Source organism: Megalops cyprinoides, chromosome 1, assembly GCF_013368585.1.
Source record: "Megalops cyprinoides isolate fMegCyp1 chromosome 1, fMegCyp1.pri, whole genome shotgun sequence".
Lineage (NCBI taxonomy): Eukaryota > Metazoa > Chordata > Actinopteri > Elopiformes > Megalopidae > Megalops > Megalops cyprinoides.
This window is the reverse complement of record NC_050583.1, coordinates 61,630,874-61,643,478: the sequence shown is the minus strand read 5'-3', so window position 1 is coordinate 61,643,478 and position 12,605 is coordinate 61,630,874. Positions and strand designations below refer to the sequence as shown.

General features: G+C 45.2%; 1 protein-coding gene across 1 annotated transcript in view; it reads left to right on the top strand.

Annotated features, from left to right (window-relative positions):
• Positions 1-12,395, top strand: part of LOC118777426 (sodium/potassium/calcium exchanger 3-like) — a 67,968-nt gene extending 55,573 nt beyond the window's left edge. The window contains exons 7-17 of the mRNA XM_036528313.1: positions 978-1,052; positions 2,871-2,896; positions 3,175-3,228; positions 3,427-3,557; positions 5,049-5,209; positions 5,688-5,964; positions 6,421-6,587; positions 6,956-7,070; positions 8,042-8,154; positions 9,864-9,929; positions 10,223-12,395. Coding sequence (XP_036384206.1) covers positions 978-1,052; positions 2,871-2,896; positions 3,175-3,228; positions 3,427-3,557; positions 5,049-5,209; positions 5,688-5,964; positions 6,421-6,587; positions 6,956-7,070; positions 8,042-8,154; positions 9,864-9,929; positions 10,223-10,375 — 1,338 coding nt within the window. The 3' untranslated portion in view covers positions 10,376-12,395. The remainder of the gene's footprint in view (positions 1-977; positions 1,053-2,870; positions 2,897-3,174; positions 3,229-3,426; positions 3,558-5,048; positions 5,210-5,687; positions 5,965-6,420; positions 6,588-6,955; positions 7,071-8,041; positions 8,155-9,863; positions 9,930-10,222) is intronic.
• Positions 12,396-12,605: the final 210 nt, after the last annotated feature.

Here is a 12,605-nt window from a genome sequence, read left to right as displayed (position 1 = left end):
ACATTCTCCTTCACTGTGGTCAGTGTTATACGTGGGTTAGCTTGTGTCGTGAGAACAGCACTTGTGGAGAGCACTTTGGGATGAATGCACTTTCTTCTTCATCTTCTCCATCCTCATCGTGGTGCCAAACAGCCGGATTTGTTAGTATATGGTATGCTTAAATCTACAGACCATGCAAATCAGTCATTACGATTCAGCCCAGTCATTTTGCATTTTACACTTGCGAAATATGCCACATTGGAAGTGTTAAACATGAATAAAGCAAGTTGTATCTGTGATGGAATCTGTCATGTCAGAGTTTGCATGCCAGAGATAAGCTCAGCAAAAAGGACTCAAAATAGAAATTGAATACAGATTACACATTATGTAAGGAATGAACGGCGTGCCAGTGGTGTATTAAAGTCCTCTAATACAATCAGGTTTTCTGTTTTATTTAATTTATTTTGATTCTTTTTTTCTGAGTTATTGTGTTATTAATAATGTGAATGGCTGGAAAGAGCATGATGTACACTTTGTGTAATGGGATGAGCAGAGTATGTGATCCCTGGGCAACTAATAAGGAAAAGGGGTGGTTGCTTTGGGAAATAGAGGACATTCAGAGTCCTAATGGATTAAATATTAATGGAGGGACATCATCTGAGGATGATGCACTTTTTTGCAAGGAATGCCTGGCTACACAGAATTTAGAACTCGAGGCGAAAAAGCAAAATCTGTGGTATCCTGCTAAGGAGGCGCAAATGCCAAATCGTCCAACCCACTGCCAAGCACAGTCTCTCCGCCAAAAATGTCCGGCGTGTTTCTGTCTAATTCGTCAAATCTGAAACAAAATTGTTTTCAGGTTCCGGGTGTTCCAGCGTAGCGGTGCGGCAGGCCATATGGCGCAGGAAGCTGCGGCAAGCGCGGGGTCGAGAGCGGTTTTGTAAGACTCGGGGTGTGCATTTGGAACGTTTGCTGACCGCTGCCCTGTCTCCCTGCAGGCCGTGCGGCTCTCCCACTGGACGCTGCTGAGGGACTCCGCTTTCTACACACTGTCCGTGACTGCCCTCATCGCGGTGAGTGCACCCCTCGGCACAGGGGCTGCGATCCCCGGGCCCTGTCTCTGCTGCTGCGGGAGCCCCAGGCAAAACATACGGCACTGGTCATCTACCTGGGGGGGGGGGGGCGGTGGGAAGCATATTGCTACCAGAGATTTGGCTTGTCCCTGCTGCTGGAGTGGAGTGCAGCGGGCGAGAGAGAGGTATCTGGGCAGTGTCTTAATCAAGCACAGATGCACTGCTGTCAGAGCTGGATGTGCTGGGAGGAGACTTCAGCTGGTGTCTGGCTTCCTCCCTGGACCAGCAGGCTCCATGCTGCAGCTCAGCACACATATCTCTGTGAACATGCGCTGGCATCTTTACTGGGCCCTCTGGCCAACGAACTACACCGTAAGGAGAAACAACCAGAACAGCTCAATCAGTCCAGTACAGTATGGGATCTCTAGTAACTGGGCAACAGTACAGCATAGACTCCATCAAGCAAGCACTTCACGTACCTTATCTGTTGTACGTATAGAGAAACAGATCTAATTTGCCTTACCTGAAATTGAATCAGGGAATACAGAATTTCATTATAAACTCCTCATATATAAAATTTGGTTTTCCTGACAGACAGCTGGCATTGTGGATTACCATTGCTGTAGAGTGATTAATTAAATTGATCCAACAGATAGGCAGTATCTGAGGGTTTCTGCTGAGCAGCCACAGTGCATTCCGCTGCCATACAGTAGATTACCTCCAGTCTGGAGTTTAGTGAGAGATCCCTCTCTCCGGCTCGCTTTGAGTCTTGAGTTTTTTTCTTCTTGGGGACCTTGGAAACTGGAGCAGGTCTGCCACCTGGTGGTAGTGAGTTGACCTTACACAGCTGATCCCTCAAAAAAGTACAGAGGGTAGTGTCAGCAGTGAATGTCTCCATTTAGAATAATATATTACCACGAAAGAACTAAATAGAATAAAAATTTCATTTTCACAGTTATTTATTTCATCTCAATCTCAAGTGTTTCTGATTAAAGATATATCCTGTTGAAAATCAATTTTTGGAGAGAACTCAGGCCTAAATCAGAAGTGTTCCCTTCTAATGAGAAAATATTCAGTTATGAATAAATATGAATCATTTCAAAGATACCTGTTGAAGATATGTGTGGAGTGACGACACAGTGTTGTGTGTGGAACAGGTCAGTAGTTCTATCTGTGCAGTGGTGTCATTCCTGGATGGCTCACCACTTCCTGCTGGTGTCCTAAGCGGCTTGCACAGCACGGAGACCCACTGCATTTTGCTTTTTTCATTTCTCTATTCTGCACTTTCTCTTCATTCTTTTATTATTAGCTTTTATTTTCCATTCCTTTCCCTTCCTCTCAGTGTGTTGAACATTCGAACCCTGTCTCTGCCCACACACACACATACACACACACACACACACACACATACTCTGCTAGTGTAAACAGTGAGAGCAGTGAGTGGGTCTGGGGGAGAGGCCTGCGGGGCAGAGATGGAGCTGGCTGGGTTTTCTCTTAGCTCAGCAGGGGGGGCAGCAGTTCCCTGAATCATTTGCCTTTAGCCCACAAAGCATGTTTACATGGGGAAACGAACATAAGCTGGAGTTGTGTGGCCACGAGCGATTGGCTTTAATGCTTCCCTCTCTGCTGCGCTGGGGACCACTAGGCCCCATAGCAAATGTTCCCGATTTTATAAAAAGTTTGCCTGGATGTGCACAACAAAAGCCTGCTTTTCAATGATATAATCAGTACTGCTCATCCTTGGAAAGGATGGAGTGACTGGCATGCTGTGTTATGTCTCTCTGTATTGATCATACTTTGTTTCTCTTTCTCTTGTAGTTTATCCATGATGAGAAAGTGTCCTGGTACGTATTGGCTTTCCATTTTGCACTATGTGTTGAGGCAAACCTGTTCTTGCCCAGTTGTAGTAAAAAGGAAGAGAAGTCACACTGCGTGGGTGAACCTCAAGGTTTCGTCGGTAAAAGGCAGCGCAGCACGCTCTGCTTCTGTGACCCCTGAATTGCTGACATTACCATTCCACCTTAAATTTCTTTGTCTCTGCTGTCATTTGATGTGAAGTTGACCAGCGTGTCATCACTGTATCTCCATGAAAGTCTTTAAGGAAGCACATCTTTCCTTTTAGGTGGGAGTCCCTGGTCTTGGTTCTGATGTACCTGGTTTATATCTTGATCATGAAGTAAGTTTGTGCCATAACTCTTCCAAAGTAGAAATTCTCCACCTCTGAGACCTAGCACCCGAATGTAACGTTTTTCGGATTTTAAGTGTGTAGAAGCCCATGCATAGGATATCACCTCAATGTGTTGTGTACATAACCTGACTGCGCTACTCTTTCTCCATCCTCTGTTCCTGCCATATGTCTGTGCTGCACATGAAGGTTCAACTCCAGGGCACAGCGCTATTTCGAGCGGCAGAAGAAGAGCACCGTGAACCTGGCCAACGGTACAACGAGCAACGCGGACTTGGACGATGCTAACTGCGATGCTACGGTGGTGCTGCTAAAGAAAGGTAGATACCACCCAATGCTGCTGTATGTCCACATCTCCACCCATATGATGTATAGCCGGGATACTGCTTTTTTACATTCATAATTCATAATTTTCACATTCATTATTGTTATACTGTCTATTAGGAGACGTATGCAGTACTGAGGAATTTGGGCACACCCGTGTAAAACAATTAAAACACACAAATCTACATGAAGGCTGTGCATCCATGTGTGTGTGTATGTGTGTGTGTGTGTGTGTGAGTGTGTGTGAGTGTAAGTGTGAGTGTGTGCTCATGCGCCTGCACATATGCACCAAGTGCATCTTAGTGTAGGTACCAGCGTGTAGGTACCAGTGAGCATGTGTGAAAGTACATGTGTTCCTGTGTGCGTGCTCTGGCTCCCCGTAAGACCCTTTGTAAAGGTTTCCCTGGGGATGAAAGCTGGAGCTCCTGCAGTCGTGGAGGGAGTTGTGAAGAGAGAATAAGGTTTAAAGGCTGCACCTGCTGCCCCTGGAGGAGAGCCTCTCCATGTGTAGCTCTCCTGTCAAGCTGTTATGCTCCTCAAACGTTCCCCACCGCGGCACACCTCACACCGGACACCGACTCCCCTGTGTCCTTACAGACAAAACGTGCTGCAGGCTCTGTCAGCCCTAATGACTGCCATGCTCTGTAAAAGATGAAACTGGAACGTGAGACTGTCACATATTATAACAGTGTGTTTTGGGCAGCGCTGCAAGGATTCGGGTAGTATCATACAGTGAACGCGAGATTGTGAGTGCGTTTTAACTGTTCATCTAAGTAGTAGTTTTTGGCTTCCCCTATTAGCTAGCTGCTGATACATGTGTTAAGTGAACAGGGCATTTATTGGATGTGATTGCCCATTGTTATGTTTTTAATAAAACGCTCTCCTTCAAGTCCTCAAATACATATATACAACTGTATTACATTTGATGACTTCCATAGTAGAGAATGGACAGTAAATTGGTGTGAAATGCTAGTGAAGTACCACCTCCTCAACACTATATAATGAAAACCCTGCCCTTTTCAGATGAACTCCTATTTACAATGGATACAGTTACCCAACCTGTCTGATCCAATGCATCTGTCCAGTCCAGTTCAGACAGGCCATGAACAGCCAAGTGAAGACAAGGCATTAGTGAAGGTTGAATTCTTCTTAAAGGAGCTCTTAAAGGAATTCAGGAACTGCATCTCATTCACATTAATGGAAGGGGAGCACACATACATCAGAGGGGGCAAGATGCATACAAGAAGAGGTTTCAAAAAATGCAGAACATGAAATCCATGTTTGTAACTATAACATAGTTAGCTAAAAATAAATGTTCTTTTGGAGTGATTTGAGTGGGTGGTCTATGTTATTTTATTTATAAAATGTAATTAGCTGGCGGCAATTAAATGAAAGTGAAAGTGTTGACATGGCCTTGACCTCTGTTGTTTATGGCCCTGTGTTATTATGGGCTCCTCATGATGCGTGTCTGTGTCTCCTCCCTTCAGCTAATTTCCACCGCAAGCCCTCTGTCCTGATGGTGGATGAGCTGCTGTCAGCCTACCCTCATCAGCTGTCCTTCTCCGAGGCCGGCATGCGCATCATGATCACCAGCCATTTCTCTCCAAGGACCCGCCTCACCATGGCCTCCCGCATGCTCATCACAGAGGTGAGGAGCCACACTTGCTGTGGCAGCCGTCAGCTGTGTCCCTCTCATCCTGTCCCTTAATGCCCTTAACCTTAATATGTCCCTTAATGACTTAATTACACTCGGAGGTGGACACTCTTGGAGATGGGGTTTTAGGGATTTCTCCCAATCAGACCGGTGTCTTTCAGGTGACAACTATAGACGTGTGTGATTCAAACTTCTATCCAAGCTGCAAATCTGGTTAAGTTATTTAGGCCTGAGTTGGAAATGAAGACCAGGAACTCCTGGATCTCTGCTGGCCAGCACTGTATCAGACCAGCAGCTGATCTTGCTGTCACTGGTTAGTAGCTGAGAAGGGGAAGTTGTTAAAGTTATTAACATTACTGCAGGAAATAAAGTTCAGTGATTTGAAAGATGCTGCTTTTCTCTGCTAGGCGTTTTTGGCCATTTTTGATTTATATGATTATTGACTGCTTTATCTGCGTGCCTGCACCTTCAGAGGCAGCGGCTGATCAACAGCAGATCCTTCACCAACGGAGACTCAGAAGTGGCAGTGAGGGTACCGGGAAGGCGAGGCGTGGAGAATGGGCTGGGCGGAGCCGAAAGGGGGTTCAATGGGCGAGGAGGAGGGCGGGGAGAAGACGACGGAGGAGGGGTGGAGGCCGGGAACGACACAGAGAATGAGAATGAGGACAACGAGAACAACGAAAATGATGAGGAAGAGGAGGAGGAAGAAGAAGAGAATGAAGGACCTTACCTACCCTTTCATCCCCCAGGTACATTTCAGTAGGGGTGATTAAACACTGTCTCCAGTGGCTAGCTATGATAGGGGTATCAAAATTAGAAAAAACAAGATGAGGGCAACTAATTTAAGTCATAATCCTGCTCTCCAAATTCCTGTCAGATAAAATCAGCACTTACTTACTCAGATGCACCATTGCAGCATGAACATTCCGGTAACTCCTCTAGGAATAAGCACATGAAAAACGCAGAAAATGTCATTAACCCGTTATTAACACAGTAGCCACTAACCGTCACTAACAGACTACCTCATTAAACAGGGCGAAGTTAGGGTGTTCCCACATGTGAGCAGACACAAACTCTTAGTTTGCAGCTAAGACAACTGAGTGGCTGTGGGGGAGCAGCAGGGGGGTGCGTGTGAGTGGCCCCAGCTGTGTGACCTCCGACCTCTCACGGCCCGCGGGGCCCTCTCTGCTCTGCTGTGTGTGTAGCTGGGGCCTGCAACAAGCTGAAGTGGCTGGGCGTGTGGCCGCTGTGCCTGCTGCTCTTCTGCACTGTGCCCAACTGTGCCAACCCACGCTGGGAGCGCTGGTTCATGGTCTCCTTCATCACCTCCACCCTGTGGATCGCCGGCTTCTCCTACATCATGGTTTGGATGGTGAGGGGACGCTGATTGGAACATTCATCCACCTCATGGATGCTTATCCCCGGCCATAACCGCTGTTTCAGTTGTAAAACTGACCCTGATCTCTCTGTCAGCCCTAACCGTGACCCTAACCCGGGCCTCAGTCCTAACACTGGTCCTAACCATTCCCGTAGCCCTAACCATGGCCTTAATCTCAGTCTTCACCTTACATTTACAAGAACCTTCATCTGTGTCCATGACTTTGTCATCTACTTTATAGTAAGAGGGGGCATTTTTTAAGAGGTTCACCATGGGGGGGGGGGGGGGGGTATTTTAAAATACTACCAAGTATTTTGCTGTCTCTTGTAGCCATGTGGACTCAGGTGTCTGTTTTGTTGAAGGTGACAGTGATTGGGTACACACTGGGCATTCCTGATGTCATCATGGGCATCACCTTTCTGGCAGCTGGCACCAGTGTTCCTGACTGCATGGCCAGTCTCATCGTGGCACGACAAGGTAAGCACATGTGGCTCTTCGTTTGTAATATTACGTTTATATCCTCTCTCTCTCCGGGATTTCACCTTAGGTTGTCTTCTTAGTTATACAAATGAAGTGATTTTTTAAAAATATGGGTGCTGTAATAAAGGTAAAGGAAAACATGCTGAATTTTAATGGAAATTCATTCATAGATGCATATGCCTGCTGTGAATCTGTTGAAGAGGGGCACATATATTTCAAATGCCAAACAGTTTATGATTGGGAAATTGTATTATGAGATTTATTTTGGGGGATATGACAATTGAACACATGACATCTGAAGGTGTAGGAGGTGTATACTTTTTAGGATCTAAAAATGTTAAACTGTCAAGTCTGAAACCTATGGTGGTAACAGAGATTTCAACTCAATGGAATATCTGATACCCCGATGGGTCTTTTCTGATCCGCATGGTCATGCAGTTATCCCGAAGCAAGTCCTCTGTTTCCTTCAATGGATCAGCGCTGACTTTGAAATGCATTCTGTTCCACTGTGCCATGAGTCTCCTGTTCTGTGAACTCCTGGCAGCGATCGCAGCGCTCATGAGTATTTCTAAGTGGCTCCTGTGGCCGACATCAGCTGATCAGTTGTGAGAAAGGGAACAGGCTTTGAAGTCATGTCACCTGTAGGCCTGTCACTTGCCAGCACCGGAGACAGACGGCGTGGCACATGCCATCAGACCTCCTGCTTTCATCTTTGTTTACCTTGCACGCTCCCCTTTCTTCTTCTGTCACTTCACTGTTTTCCTTCTCAAAGGGGGGGGGGGGGGGGGGGGGGAACAGGGAAGAACTGCATTTGTAACAAGTTGTTCCTTTTTGTTGTTCCTCTTCTGCTGAGACTCTAACAAATGACCCAGATTTTCTCTTATGCTTATGATATCCGTCATCACGAGCGGTTCCAAGTGAACCAACAGCACTGACTGACACCTTCCTGCCTCTCTCCTCCCTCCAAGGTCTGGGTGACATGGCCGTCTCCAACTCCATTGGCAGCAATGTGTTTGACATCCTGGTGGGGTTGGGTGTGCCCTGGGCCCTGCAGACCCTGGCCATAGACTACGGCTCTTATGTAAGTGACCACTACGTCTTCTGGCAGTGTCGTCCGCTTGGTTTAGCTCTGTCTTCTTGCCAGGAAAGCACATTCCTACACCTTAGAGTTACCGCAGTACCACATCTCCCAATAAAAGAAGCAAAGGCAGACCGCTGAAAACCCAGCTGCAGTTAAAGAAATCTGTGACTCAAAGCAGATGTCTAACCAGTACCTGGGTGCGCTAACCAGCGCTGGGGTGCAGAGATAAAGCATCCAAGATGGGATCAAATGTCCTGTAGAATATGAGGGCAGGAGGAGAGTATGGCTTTCTTGTGCAATTATTTTTTGACATTTTAGTAATATATGTTATCTAGTACCTGTTAAATTCTTTATGCTCGTGTAAGTACAATATAACGTTAGTCCTATTCACCTGAGAAAGCTTTTGTGGACTCTAACTTTAAGGTGAGAGAGGTGAAAATGGATAAACTTTTAAATAGAAAGACAAAGTAAAAAGCATCCAGGGGCATTATAACTTTGTGTGAACACCTGTTGGACAACACGGCGGTCCAGCCTTGCTAAATTGAATGCACATGTCAAACTCTGAGGCCGTGAGGGGAATGTATTAAGGCAAATATGTGCCAACTCTTGACTGAAGTGTTTGCTGAGCTTCTCATATTTTCAGCTGTGAAAGCTCTGACTTTGCATGAAAACAGGGTATTGCGGAGAGCGTGTAAATATATGATGTGCAGAGTCAGGAGATCGCCTGACCTGTCTGTGCTCTCTGTTTGAGGAAGGACACCACTGGTTGCTTTGTTCCCCTTGTTTTACAGTGAACATCACGTTATTCAGTTTTCCAGCCCTTTCCTGCAGGGGGCAGCAGAGCTCACATATACATACAATATGGTATTAGTACAGCTGGCAGTACATTTACTTTTAGTCATTTAGCAGATGATTTTATCCAGAGTAATGTTCAAAGCAAGTAGTGGCAGTAATATGTGACTACTGCATCTTCTGGTGGTGTTATCTACTTGGTTTAGCTCTGTTTTCTGCCAGGAAAGCACATTCCTATGCTTTATAGGTACCGTAGTTCCGCATCTCCCAATAAAAGAAGCAAAGGCGTACCTCTGAAAACCCAGCTGCAGTTATGGAAATCTGAGACTCAAAGCAGATGTCGAACCAGTACCTGAGTTTTTGGTTATGTTCCAGCTGTGGAATGCAGAGTTAAAACAGTATGTGTAGTATTTAATAATATATTTTTCCACTTAAGGAAACACAGCATATCCACTGTTCTTTGACTAACTGACATCACTCTTTCTTGGGAAGCAATGAAAGTAAAGCACCTGTGTCACACCCAGGATGTGTGGGTGTTGGCCTACTGCTGCCTAATACCTTAACTAGTACTCCAACCCACCACTTGCTGACAAGTATAATTATTAACTTCTGGAAAATATGCATTTCTATAACACCCTTGTTCATTGCTCTGTTATCTTCTGTGTTGTCCTTTTCTGTAGTCTACACCTTTTCTGTAGTCTAGACTTTTACACAACAGATCAGTGCATTGCCTTATACTTCCATTCCTGACTTCCTTGCCTAAATTGCAGAGCGTTTTTAAAATAATAGGTGTGAGATATGGGGACTGGATAATCAATTTCATCATTATGCGGAAACTTGCCTAACTGATGTAATATTCCAGGGTCTTCATGTCAGATACTTAAGTATCACGTTTGAATTCTGTTTTACCTCTGCAGATTCATTTGAACAGCAGAGGACTTGTCTTTTCTGTGGGACTTCTGCTGGCGTCAGTATTCCTCACAGTAAGTGCTGGAAGTAATAACCAGCAACTTCCTTCTCAACTGTAGGCCGCTGCCCTACTTACCTTACCAATAACGTTGAGCTTGCTGTTGACTGCTGCTCTGTCTGTACACCTCTGTCCTCTGTCTTTGATGCTGATCTCCCTTAAAGTCAGGAGTGTTGACTTAAATTAATGGCAGAAAGGACATGTAGATAGATTGAGAGATATTACCTAATGGGTTACATCACAGCATGCTGAGTGGTAGCTTATATGGCTGATCCACGCTTCCACCAACCCTCCCTCCTTCCTCCCCAGGTTGTGGGCGTGCACTTGAACAAATGGACCCTGGACCGGCGACTGGGCCTCATATGTCTGCTGATGTACGCCGTCTTCCTCTGTTTCTCCATCCTCATCGAGTTCAACGTCTTCACCTTCGTCAACCTGCCCATGTGCCGCGAGCTCCTCTGATACCCCAGGAAGACGGCGGCTCGCGTCTCCCTCCGGCTTGCGCAGATTTCCCTTTTTTATTTAAATTATTCGATTTTTTTTTATTATTATTTCTATTTAACTTTTGGTGCAATACGAACAAAGGCTCTGTGTGCCTGTTTGAGGGAGCTGCAGAGAGGAGGAAGGCAGGGGGATATCTGTGACTCTTGATGAGTAAACACACTCAGACAGGACAGAAACACAAAGATATTTTTGTTGACTACTGCCTGCTTTGATGTGAACAGGATCCTTTTGGAGTTTTGTATGGGTGAATCCACCTGAATTATTACTACCATTAACACTATTGTATTTTGTAAAGAAATTTGTTTTATTAGCTGCTACCTGGCTGGTGAAGAAGCTGGACTGAAGAGAATGCCCTACTGGATTATCATTTTGATGATGATTTTTATTATTGATGCTTATCACTATTTTGTGTTTGGGGAATTTACTAAGACTAAGACTAAACTTTGGGACTAGATGAAAGGTACAGGTGACCTGATGTATATATCTGTTGTTGGCGATGATGTGGTTGAAGTTTCAACTCCAGATCCCTCTTCTTGATTGGGGCCCGTCCAGCCCTTCCTTCGCATGTTGCCAGTGCAGATGAGCCAGGGTGCAGGGGTATTCCAGGTAAAATGCCAGGGCTTTCTCTTTGTCTTTCTGTCACTGGGGTGAAGAACCTTTCTGTCCACTGAATTTAAATCATTCATGGTCAGTCAAACGATGGAGCACGTGTGCACCCATCTGTATGCATATGGCTAGATCTTGCTCAGAACAGAATAAAGGCCCTTTTTGATTGTAGTAATGAGGAAAACATCACTACTTTGTGGTTCTGAGACTAGGCATACCAGTGTTGGATGCTACATCCTGCTTTTTAAATGTTTGCTACCTGCCCCAAAGCTGCTGGCTGTAAGAAGGAGCTACATCGTGGCTGATAATGTGGATTGCACATTATCCTGCTTACACATTTTTTTTTTTTTTTTGGCTTTCATTTCCTGTGTATGTTGTGAGGCATAGTATTTATTTATCTATTGACCACTATTCACACTGTATGCAGTGGTCTTGCTTGCTTTTGATTTTTTTTTTTCCAGAAATACTTAATCTACCCAAAGCTGTCCCAAAGAAGAGATCACTCTGGAGTCTCAGTCCAGCACGGTCACTTTATTGTACAGAGCTTGTTGTACGACTCTTTTGTACTACATCCTGGGTTCTCTTGTTGTTGACTGTTTAGTGGCCCTATTTTGGCTATTTCCTCACATAATTTCTAACTCAACCAGCATTTTCTCTATTTTCACAGTTAACTGTTAACTGTCGAGATGATCTACTTAAAGGTCAGCTGGATTCCAGTTATAACAATTAAGAAAGGCAAAGTTGCGCACTGAATTGGCTGTTGGGCATCAGCTAATAGCCTTGTTCCATGAAGGGCTTGCTTACTCCTGGAGGGTTGTGAGTTGTGGTTTGAGTGCAATAACCCCAATGGATCTGGTAAAATGGAGCAGGTCTCACTTTGAGGACTCTGGACTAGCCTGGTTAGAAGGCCATTTTTTATGTCTTCAGCCTTGGGTCAAGAGTTCACAATACATTACAGTGACAGAAATTAGACCACTCTACTGATCACAAAACAAAACACTCAAGGTAACTTTGATCCTCGAGGTAAGAACCCTATTTCAGGTATTTGTTCGACAACAATCATGTCGAGCTTGGAGAACACCAAACTTCATGTTTGCTCCATCACAGTCTAATGTGGGCCAGGTGTCTGGTATTGAACGAGCCCGGAACACGACTACTGGGGTTCTGCAAGAGCAGGGTTCAGAGCTCCATGTGAGCTCAGTGGACTTTCCCCTGGAGAGGCAGTCATTTCGCTAGGCCACACTGAGACACTCGCGGTGGGCATTGACACAGAGTTGACCAAAGGCCTCTTCTTATTCTTCTAATGGCGGGAGATGGGGACTACCTAGCGGGCATTTCTGCTGACATCTGGACAATGACAGGGTCCCAGGAACTGAGCAGTATGTGGCGAAGGCTCTTCTCTTTTATTTCTGTCCAAAAGGAATGGCTGCCACTGCATTGGACTTGCTTATGAGACATAACATTGATTATTTAAGGACATTTGTGTTACGGAAATTCTAGTCTCTACTTTCTGTCTTTCAATTAAAAATGAGTTATTTGAAGAAATTAATGCTGGGTAATGTTTTGGCTGTGCAGCATATCT